At 46.0% G+C, this 18,493-nt stretch overlaps 2 protein-coding genes across 2 annotated transcripts in view; one reads left to right on the top strand and one right to left on the bottom strand.

Moving 5' to 3' along the window:
* Positions 1 to 18,493, top strand: part of ASIC2 (acid sensing ion channel subunit 2) — a 495,552-nt gene that overhangs the window by 184,424 nt on the left and 292,635 nt on the right. The gene's annotated exons all lie outside the window — the stretch shown is intronic.
* On the bottom strand, positions 1,529 to 4,345 carry LOC129338524 (zinc finger and SCAN domain-containing protein 29-like). Its single transcript, XM_054992826.1, has 3 exons — positions 3,008 to 4,345; positions 2,370 to 2,453; positions 1,529 to 2,123 (listed from the first exon to the last, which is right to left on the bottom strand). The coding sequence occupies exons 1-3, from the start codon at positions 3,510 to 3,512 to the stop codon at positions 2,035 to 2,037; spliced, it is 678 nt and encodes a 225-aa protein (XP_054848801.1). The 5' UTR covers positions 3,513 to 4,345; the 3' UTR covers positions 1,529 to 2,034.

Raw genomic sequence — 18,493 nt, 5'->3', positions numbered from 1 at the left:
GGAAAAACCCCAGAACAGGCATGCTGTGTTGGGATCAGCACATGGAACACAGGAACACGTGGCACTGAACGGCACTGGGACTGTGCCCTGTCCTTGAAGACTATCCCACCATGTTTAAAAGTTGTTTTGTTTCTGTTCTTTGGGAAAGGTTTATGGTTTATGTCGGCACATATTTTTAATGTGTTCTCTTAAAGATGACTCGGCTACTGTGCGGTAAGTAAAAACAGCATTCCACACACCTCAGCCCTTATCATTCCTCCATGGGTATTCCCCCCCCTCCCTGCCCAAGATCCCAAACCGGCCTTCTAATCTAAACGGCATTCCCTAAATCCCTACACATGATACAGCATCGGTTGCCTAGGGTGATCAGCATTTCAACATTCCCTTGCCCCATTTTTTGAATTAGTCAGAATTCCTTGTTCATAACATTTCATCAATACTGCTCTTACTGATGTTTTAATTCTCTTCATGTGTTTCTCCAGCAACATCATACAGACATGAGGGGGAGGAGGAGCCCACGGAGGAAACAGGCTCAGAGGTGACCGTGCCAATGGATGAAATGGCCTTGCAACCCAGTTCTGAGGCAGTGAAGCAAGAAGAGGGAAACTGCTCCGAGTTCAATGAAGAAGTCACACCTCAGCAAGCAGTGATTCCACCAGAACAGCTGACTGAGCATTCAGGTACACAAATGGAACTAACTACACCGTCATTCTGCCACATGTTAAACACGTGCTCTGTAATGACAATGAACAAAATTAAATCAAGTTCTCCAAACCCCCTTTTCAGGTGACCCCTGTGAGGAATGCATTCAAGCGCGGTGTCCACTACACACTGTAAATGTGCCTTCTTCATCTTTGGCAAGGGAACAGCCCCTTGAGATACTGGAGACTGTTCACAAGGCAGTGGGAACATGCCTCAGCTGCGGTAAGTAACCATCAATGACTTACAACGTTTGTGAACACAGAAGTGGCCACTCTGCGCTTACACCTTTTGTTTCCACAGCAAAGAAAACCAACAGAAGGATGGACAGCCTGCAGGCCTTGGTGAAGAAGCTAGAAAACAATGTGAGGAATTTGAATGAGGAGAACAAGAAATTGAGGTCCGACATTGATAATGTGCTGTCAAGGTTTAAGGAGATGTAGAAAAGATTTATTTAACATGCATGTTAGTTAAGTGTCCATATGATGCCTCACATGTAATCTTTCAAGTTTTGAAAAGAATAAAAAACAAATTTAAAACTGTGTAGTTTCTCCCATGGGTCAACATTTCAAACAACCGTGGTCAAAAAATAGATCTGGCAAACCGCACCTGGATTGCGGTGGGAAACAAAAACCAATTTTTTTCAATGGCCATTGTCAACCCCTCGCCAACATCGAAAAACACAATTACAGCTGTGACAAACATAATTTCAACAGCAATGATACGTGTGATATGCAGATTCCAACCCAAATGCTGCACCGGAAAAACATGTGGGGCTCAGAGGGATGGATCATATCTTTCTCTCTTTTTAATGATCTGAGCCCTTTTTCTTAGTGGTGCCTTCTCATGATCGTTATCGCGTGTTTTGCTGTTGGCATTTTGGGAAGTTTCTGCAACCGGGCCTGCTCTTTGCTCCCTGACAAAGAGTTCAGTCAAGGAGCTGAGGGCACCGACAGCCCTATTAAGCCCCTCCATATTTTGTGACTGTGCCTCAATAAAAGCCCTACGATCCTCTCTTGCCTCCCTGATAATGTCCTCGTGCCATCTTGTCTCTGATTCCATGGCTGCACGCCAATGGCTGGTTGCCTCCAGAATTTCTCCACGTTCCTTTCTGTTGTTTTGTTCCTCCCTCTGTGCCTGAGATAGCATTCTCTCTGCAACGTTGGTGAGGACAGAGACGCGCCTGGTTCTGGTGCGCGCCTTTTCTAAGCGTGTAGCAGGAGACAGTTGTGCCGTGGGGACCTGCGGTTGTTCCACTGCTGGTGGATTGTTCAGATCTCCTGTTGGAAAGGACAGTGGTTATGCAAGTAGTAGTTACAAAGGAGTTTGCGGAGGTCACAATTTCAGCTCTTTCCTACCTTGCGGATCCTCTGCACCCTGTCCTGTCACCTCCGGGAACTCCTCTATCTGAGTTAAATCTGGATCTTGGAAATAAAAGATTTGGTTGTAAAATGAATGAGTTGATCTTCTTCATTCATGCTCACAGAAGTCTTCTTGACATCAGCAGAACGATGTTTACACCAATATTTTCCATGGTAGCCCAACCCCCACAAACAGATAATTATTTTGAGACTATAGCCATGTTTCTCATGGAGCGGAGCATACCAGGGCTCATTGGGAGGGCAGCATTGATTGTTGACCACAAGCACCCCACTCTATCTGCATCTTACCGTCTGCGGCATTTTCATCCTCTGGATCGGTCATGTCCATTGGGGGGGCTTCTCCGATTGATGTTTCTTGTTCTGTGGAAGAACCTGCAGTAATTGAAAACAAGTGATAGGCTGGTAAACAGTTAATGTACCATGGTTCTCCAGGGGGGGGGGGAAAGGGAGGTGACGTTACAGACCATTGTCAGGTGTGGATTAATGCTTGGTGGAAGATAACCCAACCACCTTTGGGATACCTTGCACATTGCTGATCAAGGTGAAGTCCCCCTCTCCTTTCACAGAGCCCTTCTCTGCTGAAACCTGCGCCAGCCCCAGTAAAAAACGTTTCCCACCGCTAGCTTGCCTTGAGAAGCGGATTTCCACAATATTGGTTATACGTCCCCATAGGCAGAATAAACAACACATCCTTCCACGCACAAAAGTTAAATCAGGGAAATGCCCCCCCACTTGCGCCTCATCCCTCTCCTGCAGTGATAACCCAAACACAATCAATCCGTTGAGCATATCCCCGAAATCCTAAGCAGAAGGAAAAAATGCCCCTGAGACTCCGGGAAAGTTCTGCCCAGGCGGGGCACACTGGAGGGCACAGCGAACCCACCCCAACCAAGGACCAGTCATGTCGGTCAAAACTGCATGCTCACCTGAATCATTGGGAGTGGAAGCGGGGACCGCCTGAAGATGTAGAGTGACCATTGGATGTGTGAATAGTTCCTCTGATCCCTCCCATGGAGCGGGAACGCCATGGTTCGACCGATCTTCCCCCATGGGGTCGGCATTGCTCACCGACTGCAGGTTAAGACTTCTTGCCACCCTTTGTGGCCGTATGCTTGCATCCCCTCTGAAAATTCTTGCAAGCTGTGCATAGAAAGGGCATGTTGCAGGGGCATTTCCCGATCTTCCATTGTGTGCCGCGACCCTCTTGTACTCCTGTCTCAAAGCTTTTGTTTTTGTCCGGCATTCGAGTGCGGTTCTTGCATGGCCTCTCGCCACCATCTGCTCTGAGATGCGCTCGAAAACATCAATGTTCCTGTGACAGAGCAATAGTGCCTCTTGCACCTTCTCCTCACCCCAAAATTCAATGAGGTCCAATGTCTCCTTCTCCCTCCAGGAGACCCCTCTCCCACTGGTTGGTTTTAGTGCAGCCATTTCCTTGAGCAACCGTTGAGCAGTGCACGGAGGTGGCACAGATCGCAGGAGTTGAATTTCCCGCCCAGCAAATAATGGCACCCCATTGGTCCACAAAAATCACGTGATCCCAGAAGGGGTGAGTTTGAACCTCGTTTGAGGGCACCACCCACTGCCCCAACCCCATTCCCATCCCGAAAAAAGGAGTCAAAATATGTAGAACACACAAGTGGAGATGTCTCAATGCACCTTTGCATCCACAGAACGCAGAAACGTTATGGCCAATTTTATTTTTCATTACTGGAAAATGTCGATGGTGGTTCCTGATTGAATTGTCAAAATGCAGAGAGTTTTGAGTGGAGAGGGGTTGTCACTGAAACGTTTGGTTCATCATGACCACAATCGCTCACCGCTAGGCAAACATTTTTTTAAGGGGGGGGGTTGGAAATGTGAGGCGCGTAACACGAACTTATCAGGATGCAAAAGACGGGGAGAGAAGAATAGAGATGGCACCAATGGAGATGTACCGCTGAAATGTTTAGGTAGCGGGGAAAAAATGGCGGACGAAGCATTTGGGGAGCTGGAGATGCAGACCAATCAGCTTCCGACGACAAGACTTAGCGGGGGGAGAGAGAAGCAAAAAAGGGACAAAAGTGTTCACACTGGGATTTATCGGATCAGCATTGAGTTGGCAGCGGATTATGGGAAAATTCGCGGTATGTCCGCAGTGAGAAAAATCGGGGATAACCCGGACTGACAGCGGCTCTGCGTCCCATGGATGCCTTGCTAATGTGAAAACTCTGAAAACATGGGATGCAAACCAGGGACAGATACGCTGCTAAGTGTGAGTGTGAAATAACTCTTATTGCAGCTCCCATGGCTTTTGTCCATGCAGGGCCCATGATGCCCAGTATAGCATTTTTGTTAGTTAAAGGGAACCCCCTCCTCATTTTTCTCCAGTCAGTTGAATCCACCCCAGAATCGTCAAGTAAACTCTTAACCCAAGGATGATGTAAAGTTCACCATGGCCCACCAATGATCAATTTCTAGTGGACCCCTTAGCACCAATAGGTTGCTGGGATTCTTGTGAGGGAAGACGGTGGGTCTTGGTCGGATCCTACTTGGCACTTTTTATGTTCTTAAGAAAGAATGGCTGTGTATATAGTACTCAGCATCACTTTGACTCATACGGGTAGGGTCTTAAAAGATCCATTCCTGAGTAAGCACTCTTTCTCTGTACACATAAAATGCATTGGCAGACTATGGGTATTCTAATTTAAAAGAAAAAGACTACGCCAGGCTGTAGTCCATCTACCACGTGTCTAATCTATGTTTCCCTCTCTGGAGAGAAATATAATTTAAATCCGTTGATACTCAGAAGCTTATTTGCTTCAGTGGCTCAAGGTTAATTTATATTGCCAATAATTTGACTCTGTGTTTTCAAAGCTCAGTGTTTCTGGATTGTTTACCTGTTGGGTAATATAATAAGCTGTTCTTTCTGAGCAGTGACTAATCATGCACATGTCTGTCCAGGTGATCAATTCAAAGTATGCTCCCCCCAACATTTTAATGTTTGCAGTCGCAGTCGGGCTTTTTAAAAATGGGAAACTTGGAACTGCAGAGTGCTGTGCCTTGCAATTGGTGCACGTAGCATGCACCACTAAAACATACCTGTGCATTTCCTTATGTGCAGGTGTCATTTTGTAGAAAAAGAGCTGGAGGAACTTATTAGCATAGCTCATCAGCGTAGCTCATTAGCATATGCCATACCCCTTGACATCACCGGAAGTGTGTCATTGGCATAACTGATTTGCATATGCCACACACCCTGACATCACCTATCCTGGGTGTTTTGGACCCAATCCTGGCCATTCAGGGCTGAAATTGTGCCCAAAATGGCAAAAAGGGGCTGAAAATGGCTGAAAAGGGGCACGGAATGGTCAGGATTGGGCTGCTGCTGAGTGGGAGAGTGATCCACCACCCATCAGAGGCCCAATCTGGGCTGTTTCAGCCCCAATCCAGGCTGAAATGGGCCCAAAGTGGCTGAGAGGTAGGCGGGGCCACCTGACGTGACCTTTTTGGGGAACTGCCGGAACTGCGTTCCTGCTCATTCCCCCTTGAAATGAGCGCTGCTTAGAGTTATGTTCTGTGTCTTTTAGAAGCCTACACAGAATAGAATAAAATCCTAAAAACTGGAAATTTGACTGCCGTAATGCAGAAGAGGGTTATTTCACAAAGGGAGTGTTAGATTTGGTTAAACGGGTTTGCGGAGGATAGATGATCCATCAATGGCTAGTAGCCAAGATGACTGATGGAAACCTCCATATCCAGAGGCAGTCAGCCTCTAAATACCAGTACAAGGAGGCAACACCAGGAAAGTGCCTTGGTCTCTATGCCTGGTTTGTTGGCTGTCCGGGGCAACAGGTTGACCACTGCATGAAACAGGGTGCTGGACTAGATGGCCCTCTGGTCCAGCCCAACACAGCATCACTTATGTTCTTAGGAGGCATCATTAACACTAACAAAGATATATTGGGAGTGAGGGATGTTGAAAATAAAACTAAGAGAAGGGAGAGGGGAACAGGTGTAAAAGCACAGAACTAGGAGCCTGAGGAAAAGCCTTCTTAAAATGCAGACTACATGGGAATCTGGCATAATCAAGAAGTCAACTCTTAAAGAAATCCTTCTACCATGTATTCCATACACCACAACAAAGAAAAAAGTAAGTAATTCTTAAAGCTTGTTCAGAGTTTTCCTCACTGTTGACTCGTCTCTTCCTGCTTCTGGTTAGCCAGAAAAAACTGAATTGGAGAAGTCAGGCCACTGGGGCAGATAGCTATAACCTCTTTTTTCCCCAGCAGCTGAAGAAGGAGAAATGATACTCTTGATCAGTATGGCTGTCAGCTTTGCATTTGAAAATTCTTGGAGATTTGGAGGTGGTGGCTAGGAAGGGAGAAGCTTGGTGAGAGGAGGGAGCTCATTAGGGATGTGACATCCCTCTAGGACTTCCATTTCTCCCAGACTCTGTAGGGTACCATAGAGTCTGCCCTCCAAGGCTGCCACTTGCTCCGAAGGAAATGATCCGGAGATCAGCTGTAATTCTGTGAGAACTCCAGGTCTCACCTGAAGATTGGTAACTCTATTGATTAGGGTTTGGAGTTCTAGAGGAGCCTGGGCTACTCACTTTGGTTTTCTCATTGTTGTCAATCTTTTTTATTACATTAGCTAACATAATGCAATATTTGTATGACTTTAATTTTCATATTGCACAAATGTTCTCTTAGAATTGCACATTTTGTGTCTGCTTACACATTTCAAAAAGTCCTCTGGTTTGCAGGCATATCCATAAGCTCTGATCCAAAAGAAACAGTGCCATGTGCAGCTCACACATAACATCTATGTTTTTGTGCTTTCTCCTGCCATATAAATGCTGGTTAATGCATGATCCAAAGGTGGTTAGGATGGCCAGCTGGAGGTCTACAGGCCAAACCAAGCCCCCAGAACAATTTTCTTCAGCCCTTACTGGCTGAAAGGAAAGAGAGAAAGAGAAAAGAACAAGGAATAGAGAAAGCCACTGGCGTCTCTTTTCTTACGTGTTTTGTCTGCTATCCCATTCAGCTTTCTTATGCGTTTTGTCTGCTATCCCATCCAGCTTTCTCTGCCTCAGCTCTATGGATCTGTCTTCACCTGGTAAGGGCTCAGATATAAGCTCTGGTATATGTTGCAACAGAGTGGGATGGCAGAGAGGCATTTGCAACTTCAGGTTCTAGCACGTCAAGAGCTTCATTCAGGAAAAGAAATAAACTCACACATGATAGGAAAAGATAGTACGCCAACCCATTCTTTACTGTTCTGGATTTCTACTTCATTTATTTTAATACTAATAACAAAGCTCATTGTGGGGAAAAATACAACGGGCTCTAGAAAGTGGAGGGCTGGCAAGCAGGCATTGACTCCTGCTCCGTGACTGGTCCTGGGTGGGTAAAGGGGGGAAGGCATTGCAACCTGCTCCGCTTCTGATCCTGGGTGGGTGAAGGGAGGGAGGCATTACCACCTGCTCTGCGCTTGATCCCGGCTGGGCGAAAGGGGTCATTGCTCCCTGTTTCATGCCTCATCTCAGCCAGGTAAAAGTGGGGAGTGGGCATTGCCGCCTGCTCCGTTCCTGATCCCGGTTGGGTGAAAACGAGGGGCAAGGATTGCCACCTGTTCCACGCCTGATCCCAGCCACATGAAGGGGGGGGAGGGCACTGCTGCCTGCTCTGCATCTGATCCCAGCTGGGTGAAGGGGGTGTGGACATTGCTGCCTGCTCCGCACCTGATTCCAGCTGGATGAAGGTGGGTGGAGCAGGCATTGCCACCTGCTCCGTGCCTGATCCTAGCTGGGTGATGGTGGTGGGCGGGTATTGCCACCTGCTTTGTTCCTGATCCCAGCCTGGCCTTCCCGCCACGGCACACTCTCTGGAGAGATGGGCTGCCTCGTCTGAGTTTCTTTCCATGGCAGTGCCCTCAGGAGGCGCACCAGGGTAGGAAGTGAGTTGTCAGGAATATGGTTAACCTTTTATATAGTAGGATATAGGAGCATTCAAAAATATTATCCCTTCCCCAACAGCAGTCTCTAGTGGGGTGGCATTCTACCATCTCAGGGTTCTGCCATCTCATCATACTGAAAGTGCTCGGACCTTAGGCTCTCAGGGGATGAAAACTGACCATCCTTGCCCTTTACTTGGCGATCAGTTCTCTTCAGCTTCTTTTAAAGCTGAACATGTGGGTCATATAATCTGGCATAGGGAGATGTATTATGAGTGATGTTATAGGCACTGTCCAGTAGGGGCTTAGGTCATTCATGCAACCCCCTACTCCGTGACTGGTCCTGGCTGGGTGAAGGGGGGGCAGGCATTGCAACCTGCAATGCCTGCAGGTTGCATTCATGCAACCCCCTACTCCAAAGATGTAGCAATGGCCTCACTGTATGGGGAAAAAAATTAAATTTTCCGCAGGAACAACATATTGCTATTTGGAAAAAAAATGCAATCCTAGCAGCGCTTCCTCAGCTTTGCATCCCCCACAGTGTAGGAACAACAATTGCACCTTTCTTGTGCCATGTGCTGATTGTTTGGATAAGCTGTGTGGCTGCATGCATACTCAAGAGCAAAAAAAGGACACTCAAATTACTCTTTGGACCTATCATAGGTTAGAAACAGCTCTTTCTCACATTATATATCACATTTATTATAGTCAGGAGAATTTTGATCTTCTTCTATTATGGCAGCTGATCTCTGACTGTAGGTTTCTGTTTCCTCTTTTTGCAGGTTTCTTAAACTATGCTACTAATTAATTAAGGTAGGCTTTCAAAAAAACTTGAACAGCTACTGCAAATCAGAACTCCTTGAAAGGCTCCAGCCCCTTTGCCAGCAGAATTCAAGCCAGTTTTCCAAAACCGACGTGAGATTTTCTAAGTATGCCTTCCAAGGTTTGACCTCACATGCCAGCAGGCAAAACAGAAGTTGGTCAGATGAAAAATTTACAAACTCCGTAAGATAAGAAAGATATAAATCTACAAGCAGGACAGAGTACAAAGAAGATCTGTTATCTACACACAGAGATCTTCAAGCAGAGTAGTTAAGAAGCACCTTAATGGGTTTGCTTTTAGCATATATTTGGGGATGTGATCAGAATGAATGACCATGTTGCCAAGCTTTCTCTGGGCTCCGTGACTTTATATTTTAAATCCTAGATGTGGGCTGGACACAGGAGAGGAAATTGCAAGGCTGAACTTGGTTCTCAGTTGCTTATTTGAAGTTCCTAGTCCATTTTCACAGATTGCAAAAATACACAGATTGGGTCTGATGTCCCCATTTGTTACACAATCACATGTGAGTGGTATGTTCTTGAATTCTGCACTTGTGGTGCCTGATTTACGTTAGGATCACAGTGAACATCAAAAAGGAGTTTCAGCCTCTTTCTCCCCTGCCCCCGACCCATTTCCCCAACCTGAAACCATTCAGGTGTGGGGCACTGTTGGGCCTACAGGGAAAGTGGAAACGTGTGTGTTTCCCCAGATTTTCCTGGATATTTTTTCAGTTTGGAAAAGGTGTGTATGTTGGGGGAGGGCGAAGCTCCTTCTCCACATGCTCCATGATCCGAGCAGGCACTGCACATGAGGGCATTAAGGAGAAGAGGGCAATGACTCTTTGGGGTCTCAGGCAGGAAAATAAAAGGTCTTTCCCAGTACCTGCAAGCTGAGATTCTTTAAATAGAGATGCCAGGCACTGAACTCAAGACCTTCTGCATGCAAAACATTGTGTTCTACCACTGAGCCAAAAGCCCTATTCACATATAGCAAATATGTATCCACCCTGCATGTATAGCAAATAAATCTGTTTGCTTTCTATAGACATTCCATCTGCAGGAGTCCATGTGGACCAGGAGCTGGGCATATTGAGAGAGCGTGAGTCTCCCCAGTGCACCCGATACATGCAGTTGCTGTCTCGTGTTAATTGAGAAATGCTTCATGCTCTTACTGCTTCCATTCACGTGAACCAAAACCTTGATTTTCCAGGGTTCTGATTGGCATGAATGGAAGCTCTATGTGCTTGGAAAAATCCATGCAATACCCAATTCACATGAAGTAGCAACTACGCATATTGGGTTTGTCACAGGGACCCAACTACACTCCTGATACATGTGGCTGGTGGGCTCCTAGTTCACATGAATGGAACGAAATGGAATATGTGCAGAGGGCTCATGTGAGAAAGAGCCGACACACATATACTTTAAAAATAAAGCTGCATAAATGAGGGGTTTACTCTGAACGTTCAGCTGTACATGAATTGAATGTAAATCACTCAACACACATACAAAGAACGTGTGACCTGTGAATATGTGTATACCCTTGGTACTTGTACTGGATTTTTCTTTTTATAAGCAATTCTTTAACTGGAGTGACTGGGCACTAATTTCCTCTCCATGACATTCAGAAGGTGTATGGCTTGTAGCAACCTTTTCCTTTCCCTTCTGCAAGACCACACAGTGACTTCTAATCCTATTTTATCCCCAGTGGGAGGGGGGAAAGGTACAAAAGTGCAGGCAGTGAACAGAAAAGCGGAGATTAATCCTGTCAGTTAGTAGCAACAGACCCATCTCCTGAGCCAGATGAAAATGAATTGAGCTCCTCCTCCTCTGCTCCCTTCCCCAACTTGTGGTGTCAACTCCAAGAGCCCCAAAAGACAACTTTCATCTTCATCTGTTCCTGATTGTTTGTGAAATTGGAATGCGAAGAGCTTAATTTGATCTGGTTCTCAGCAGGGCATAAATCCTGTTTTGTAACGCCAGGGCTCACTCCCGAAATAGGGCATCATAAAGCTGCGCTTATTTCTTAAGTAAATAAAGCTGGAGAGGACCAAAGACTGTCTGGTTCCTTCCTGCTTTCAACCCTAAAGATTATTGTTATTGATTGCTTTTATATAATAATAGCTTACCTTTTTGGTAGAGGGTGAAAGGATAGGAAAGGATAGGAAGGAAAGGGTGATGTGCAGGTGACAGAGGATGAATCTAAAGCTAACATGTTCATTGACCACGGACCAGCAAGACAGATGGCGTGCTCCAGAGGAAAGGGGAAATATGATGCTTACAGTACCTCTGAGCATGTCCAGGATCCAGTGACTACTTTTTTATCCTCCCCTTCCTCCAAGAAATCCATTTCTCTCCACTCCCCTTTTTATCCTTAAAACATCCTCTTTAGGCTAGGCAGTGGGAGTAAACCAGTTACTGGTTTAGGATTATCCTGAGAGATCAATAGTCTGGGGGGATCTGAACCAGGGAGGGGCTCGACTGCCCCTCCCTCTCCACCTATCAGTTGTGATTGGACTTCATAGTCTTCCAAGTTGCCTTGTGACTGAATAAACATGACAGTTTGTTGATCTATTACTGAGGACCTGTTTGTGGGTCTTAAATATTTATGTATATGATGTATTCAGTCTATTGATATCTTCTGGGGAAACCATTTCTTCCATGAGCTTGTGAGAGTTCGTTTCTCCTGGCATATCCCTAGTTGTTAGCTAAAGAGATCTTATCCATCATAGGGCTGTCAACCTCCAGGTGATGGCTGGAGATCTCCTGGAATTAAAACTGAACTCCAGGCCATAGAGATCAGTTCCCTTGGAGAAAATGGCTTGCTTTGAATCGTGGACTCTATGGCATTGTGCCCTCCCTAAACCCCACCCTCCCCAGGCTCCACCCAACAAATCTCCAGGAATTTCCCAGCCTGGAGCTGGCAACCCTAAAAATTCTGCCTTGATTTTTCTCTGGAGCATTTTTGTTAGCAGGTCTCTAAAGGAAGGTGCCCATAAAAAGAAAGAGGAAATATAGATGTCAGAAGGGATTCTTCCCCACCATGACATATAAGAGAACAGTTAATATAACACAGGAGACTCTATACTGCATATTGAAGCAGAAACGCAGAAAGTAAGCAGTGTGGGATATTAGAAGCAGATTCGGAGTCTAGCTAATTAATAGCCTGAAATGGCTTTTGAGAATTAATGAATTGTGGAAAACTACAAAGTGTATCTGGAGTCCAGCTCGTTAACAGTCTAATATGGTTTGGAGAGGATTAATAAACTGTGGATGAGTACAGCATATTTTCCGGGTACCTTTGGACTTTCCGTATTGGGTAACAACAGATTGTTATTTTTTTGTATAATTAGACAATATATATTCCTTGGTTATTGTAATTGCTCGGATGTATCCCCTTTCTCCCCTTCTGATTCTCCCCCTACTTTTCCATGTACATCTCTTGACAGCCAAATACAGACACTCTATGGGGGTAAGGAGAAAGCAGTTGGGGCCCTGTGGAGGGTACGTTGGTATCCTGCCTCTGAACATGGAAGTTCCATTTAGCAATCACCACTGCACCATCCAGCAACAGATTTATCCTCTCCCACTAAGGCTGTGAAGATGTCTTTTCTTGCCCAGATGAAATGGAAGGGAATTTTTTAAATGGGGGTGGGGGGTGGGGAGTTGTGTGTGTGTGTGTTCAGTTTGCTTTCAAATCTGGACACTACAACTCAACCAAGCCGAGCCGCAGTACTGTGTATATTTTTATTGATTTAGAAAGCATTAATCTTGGGCACTTTAGAAATTTCTCTGGAAACATCAATATTGGTATTTCTCTCATAAATGCCGTATCTATTTTATATAAACCACTGCAGCTCTCACCGTCAGAAATGGTTCTCCAGTTAAATCCCGGGGCTGAGAAAAGACAGCAAGAGGTAGCCCCAACCTGCCCCACTACACAAGAGAGAGAAACCTGTCATTAATGGTGGATTGGCAGCTGCTAAATTAACATCCATAGTCAGAAGCAGGCTGCCTCAGAATGGTATATCTTCGGACAAAGAACATTGGCATGGATTGATTCGGAAGTTAAAATGGGCCAAGTGAACGCCAAGCCAGCAGCTCAACCAGTGGTGACAACAACAAACGTTGTGATCACAACTAGTGGGATCTGAGAAAAGCATTCCCTACCTTCTGTTGTGGCTATGAGGATAAACTAGAGGAATGACATTGTGTGCCATTTTGGGTCACCACTGGGGAAACAAGCAGGGTATAAATGAAGTTTATTAATCCTTCTCCCCCATGAACCATTGTTCCAACGTGAAATGGCCCTGGGGAGATGGTATTTGCCCCACTGGGGAACATTACGTGTACTGATAGCTGAACCTGGTCTCCCCAGTTGTATTTTGACACTCTTCCCACCAGGGCTTTTTTTCTGGGAAAAGAGGTGGTGGAACTCAGTGGGTTGCCCTCAGAGAAAATGGTCACGTGGCTGGTGGCCCCGCCCCCTGATCTCTGCTCGGCGGCGCAGAGGGCAATCTCAACTGCCCTCTGTCTGGAGATCAGGGGGCGGGGCCACCAGCCATGTGACCATTTTCAAGAGGTTCCAGAACTCCGTTCCCCCGCGTTCCCCCTGAAAAAAAGCCCTGCTTCCCACAATACCACACTGGTTCACTAGTGATGTGAGGGATCCCCACAGGTACGTGGAACTGTTGTGGGGGTTGGAGGCTCCCTGGGGGTCAGTGGTACAGTTATGGTCTGATTTCTAAGTGCCGAGAGCTGCCACTTCCATTATCACTCCTGTAGCCCTGAAATGAGAAGCAAAACCCTCTCCTCCTTTCAAGAAATGTATCTAGCTCTTTCGAAAACAAAGCCTTGCTTATTGCAGGTATGTGTGTCTCTCTCTCTCTCTGTGTGTGTTTAGTGTGTTTCTTTGCCTCACTGGTTGCAGTGTAATCACGGCCCTTGTCACCCCCTGCATTGTGGCAGAGCATGGGCTTGCAGCATCCTTGTTTGTAGAACATTAAATCATCCCCAGGGGTTTCTGTGGTTTCGTATATCTGCCACTGGAGCTGTTGCTTTTATGGTAGGCTACCTTTCTGGATGGTAGATTAAGTTTTATACCATGACACCTCAATCCAGTTGATGTTACCAGTGCTGCAGCCTCTGCTTACACAAGAGAAATGTTTTTTCCCCCTCCTTCCTGGGCAAGTTTCCAAGACAGAGAGAGAAAGATGAATTAGGCTTTAAAAAAATTCATTGCCCCACAGTGTTCTTTGTATGTTTCTTATTTCTTTGTCAGGGGTCGGGGATGGATCTGTGGAGATGGACTCAAAGTCTCTCTACATGAGATGCCTCGGTGCGTGTTTGTCAAGTGTAGGAAGACACAATGTTGGCCAGGAAGCATAGTTTAAAAAGACAGAGCTGGTGGAGATTGCTCCTCAGAGGGTTTGTTAATTTCATCTTCACCTCCCAGGGATCGCAGCTAGAGGGGAGCGAGGGATGGAAATGGGCTGGAGCTGCCTTCCAGAGTCAGGCTTGGACGTGGAGAAGTTATAATGGCCTGAAGTTTCACTTCTGGCATTTCACAGCCCCTTCACTCAGCTCCAGTGTATAGCAAAGCCTTTGCCCTGCTGCTGGCTCTGTCTTTTTAAATACCCTTTCAGGCTTCCCTTGCATCTCCCTGATACGTGTTCTTCATGTGACAGATGTCTCGTGTAGAGAAACTCTCAGTCTCATGATATGAATTTAGGATATATACTCTAAACTGCAGAGAAGCTGATCTCTTGCTAGTAGGTGTGGTTTGATGTAGCAGCTAAGTTCTTGCAGTACTTTCCTTTACATTTGTATGGTTCAGGACACTTCCGTGTAGGGAAAGTCCCCTTGAAACAATTTATTCACCACAGCTAAAACGATAAAGAAGGTCTGTATGCAAGAGAGGTGTTGTCAAAATAGGTACACAAGGAGACAAGCATGTATTGGGCACTGCGGGACACAGAGCAGGAACCCTGTAGCCAAAGGTGCTGGTTCCTTTCAGGCCAGCTGCTGAGAGAGGCCTGCCCTCCTGGACATTGATCTTCTCAGCCAAGAACCTGCCTCCTCCTTGGAGTCAGATGATCCCTAAGAGCAATTCTTGATCGCAATTCTTGATCGCTGTTCGCTTTGATAGCCCCAGATCTGCCACTCACTCAATCTCTATGCCTCCTCCAAGCTTGTGGCGCTTGGCAGCTCACAGATCTGAGCACATAACAAGCAGGTCTTCTGACTCTTGTGGACCTCTGTGAAGCTACCTGTTGCATGTGATGGTCAGTACCTGCACTTTCATCTCCCTTGCTTGCCTTCCTGGCCAGCTTGTGGCTGCCTGAGAGATCCAAAAGAATTGGCTCTGCAAGCTCTGATTTCTGGAGAAGAACAGATTTTGCCAAGGGTCCAGTTCAGATAGATTCATTTTGGCCTCTAGATCATCCAGAGTCTATGTCCATTCCAAAATTAAGGCCCTTTCCACATGTCCTTAAAGGGACAGCCCACTCACTGAACGCTGGTGGCTTTTCCCCTCGACTCCAGATGTCTCTGTTTTCAAAATGGTTGCAGGCAGTTTGGCTTCCGTTTTGGGGATGTGACATCATCACACCGGCTACAGGCATGCTTCTGTGCTTCACTGGGGCCAATTGTGGCCCCAAACTGGCCAGAATTAGCTCCATGTGAAGTGGGAGCGCATGTATGCTTTGCATGCATGTGAGGACACTAAGTTCCAGGTCCCCCCATCCCACAGGGAGGGTATAGGGACTTGGGAACCTTACAGTGCAATCCTAAGCAGAGTTACTCTAGTCTAAGCCAATTGATTTCAGTGGGCTTAGACTAACTCTGCTTAGGATTGCACTGTAAGTCTCTACTCTGCTTTCACCAAATAATGTTAAGTTCTCATAAAAAGTACATCTGGAGGTAAAGCTCTAAATGCCTCACTTACAGAAAATTAGCAGGTCAGGAAGAAGACTAGGTTAGAATGCTTCATCCTGACAGGCTGGAGTTCTGTGTGCAAGGTGTTTATTTGCACAGAGCAGCTTTCTATCACATGCACCCCAGCTGCAAGCTGAAGTGGTATAGCCCAGACAGAAGTTAATCACCTGATCTTTGTAAGAATCAGGTTTCTGTGAGAGGGAGTCTATGGGAAAGGGCTGATTTGTGGAATGGCCCAACTCCGCCTTGAGTCCTGCGAGCTCTGGAGACGGTAAATGCCACCAGACTGTGGGTTCCACTACACATTAAGCTTTCTTCTGTGTTTATTTTAAATTACTTCTGTTACAAATGTAGCTGCTGGGATTGCTTTATGGAGAAAGAGAACAGCCTGGGAAGAGAGAGGGAGGAAACTTTGACTCTTTCTTCCCTGCTGTTTTCTCTCCAGGGGAAAAACACACACCCTCAGCTGCTTTTACCCCTGCTAGGGAAATATATGGGTACCTGTATTGGGGATAAATGCATTCCAGAGATTTGGAGGGGGGGGCTTTTTTCTATGAGAAAAGAATTAAAAGAGTTAAAGCCCCCCCCCCTCTCCTCATACCATTCCTCCTCCTGGATTAAAGCAATCCCAGCAAATTTGCAAAAAAGAAAAAATGGGTGCTTAAAATAAATATGGGGAGAAACTATAATGTGTTACTGAGTCTTTCTTTTCTGGGTTCTGATATGAGCTTTGACCATCTCAGCTGCTTCTGAATGGGGAGAGCTCCCCCTTCCCTATCTGTAAGCACCACAACCTTTCAGCAACGCACCTATTCTGTGCGCTGCCTGTGGCATCTCACATACTAGATTGCATGTTGCTTAATCCATGGGTTGCCCAGCAATCCTTCATCTGAAAAGGGAGACAAGATGAACTTGGGGTCCCTTTGCTCTTTTCTGTTGTCCTGTTTATCTCAGCAGCTCTCTGTGTGTCACCTTTCCTGGAGCTCTGCCCGCACGTCATAGCCTCATTAGTCTGGTCCCGGAGTGTTTTGCAAGGAAGATGAAACGCCCCAAGCATAACCTCTCTCTGCGCTAATGATGCAAACTCTTTCACGCACGTTTTGTTCTGAACTTTCTCCTACTATAATGAATTAAAACACCTGGCATGTAGCGTGGGGAGCGGGGGGAGACTCACCTAGCTGTTCTTTGGCTGCAGTTCTAGTAACAAAACCTGTTGACAGTAATAGCTGGAAAACACTTCTGTATAAATCTTACAGAGAAGTGGTCCAGATTTATGAAGAATATATGGACCAAATACCTAGTGGAGTGGGAGAGAACAGAAAATCCAGGGACTTCAGTGTTACAAAGGAGCTCTGTTTAGGATAGGATTTATTTAGATATTTATAGCTTGCTTTATTCCCTAGTGGACACCTAAAGTCACTTAAAACATCATGTTCCCTTCTTCATTTTTATCATCACAACAACCCTGTGGGTTAGCTTAGGCTGAGAGAGGCCATTCCCACACGTCTTAAAAAGAGCACCCCACTCACTGAATGCTGGCGGCATTTGCGCAGGATTTCTGATGTCTCCATTTCCAAAATGGATGCAGGCAGTTTTTACAGGGAAGCAATCCCTGTAAACATCAGAAATCCCACACAAAAGCCATCCACGTTCAGTGAGTGGGGCGCTCTTTTGAGGACGTCTGGAAACTGCCAGACGGTGTGTGACCAGCCACAGGCCATCCACTCTAGTGTGCTTTCATGGCACATTGGGGATTCAAACCTGGATCTCCCAGCTCCTAGTTTGACTCTCTAGCCACTATGCCATGCTGTCTTCCTAACCATTCTTTAATGCTGGTAGTCATTCTGAGAAAAAGCATGTTTGGCATAGACAAGTCACTGAAAGAATATTATTTATTTATTTATTTATTTATTTAATCAAATTTATACCCTGCCCTCCCTATGAACGGGCTCAGGGCCACTAACAACAGAAAAAATTATACATTAAAATCATAAACAAATATCAAAAACAATATTTAAAAGCTCAATACAATACAAAAGTACAAAAACTGGTGCCACGGATGATACAGGCTACAAGAAATATCTAAAAAAGCATGGATACAGCTGTGGCGCAAACCCGAGGCAGCCTCCAATGGAGCACAGGACATGGGGGGCAGGCAGTGGACAATTCATTGGCTCTCAACCAAAGGCCCGGCGGAACATCTCCGTTTTACAAGCCCTGCAGAACTGTAACAGGCCCCACAGGGCCCGGATCCCAGTCAGGAGTGCATTCCGCCAGGCCAGGGCCGGGGCTGAAAAGCAGCTTATCTGCAGAGCATTTCATTTACCCTGCTTTCCTTTGCAATGGGAATCCAAAGTGGCTTATCTTTCTCCTCTCCTCCATTTTTTGCTCACAACTACCCTGTGACTTGAGTTAGTCTGAGAATGTGTGACTGACCCAAGGACACCCAGCAACCTTCCGTGGCAGAATGGGGATTTGAACCTGGGTCTTCCAAATAATACTGGCTCTCAGATGTATTAAACATTGATACCAAATGTCATCACTGAACGTTTGCATTGTTTCAGTGCTGTGAGCACCATTTTTTCTTGCAATACGGGGCTGCTGCTTCTCGGCTGACACCTCCACCCCAGGAGTATTTCAGTCCTCTGCAGGGTTTCAAGTAACTTTCACAGTGGCTGTTTAGTCTGGAAGTGCTGTGATTAATTTACTTGATTTTA

This window comes from Eublepharis macularius, chromosome 12 (assembly GCF_028583425.1).
Source record: "Eublepharis macularius isolate TG4126 chromosome 12, MPM_Emac_v1.0, whole genome shotgun sequence".
Classification (NCBI taxonomy): Eukaryota; Metazoa; Chordata; class Lepidosauria; order Squamata; family Eublepharidae; genus Eublepharis; species Eublepharis macularius.
This window is presented reverse-complemented; position numbering and strand designations above follow the sequence as displayed.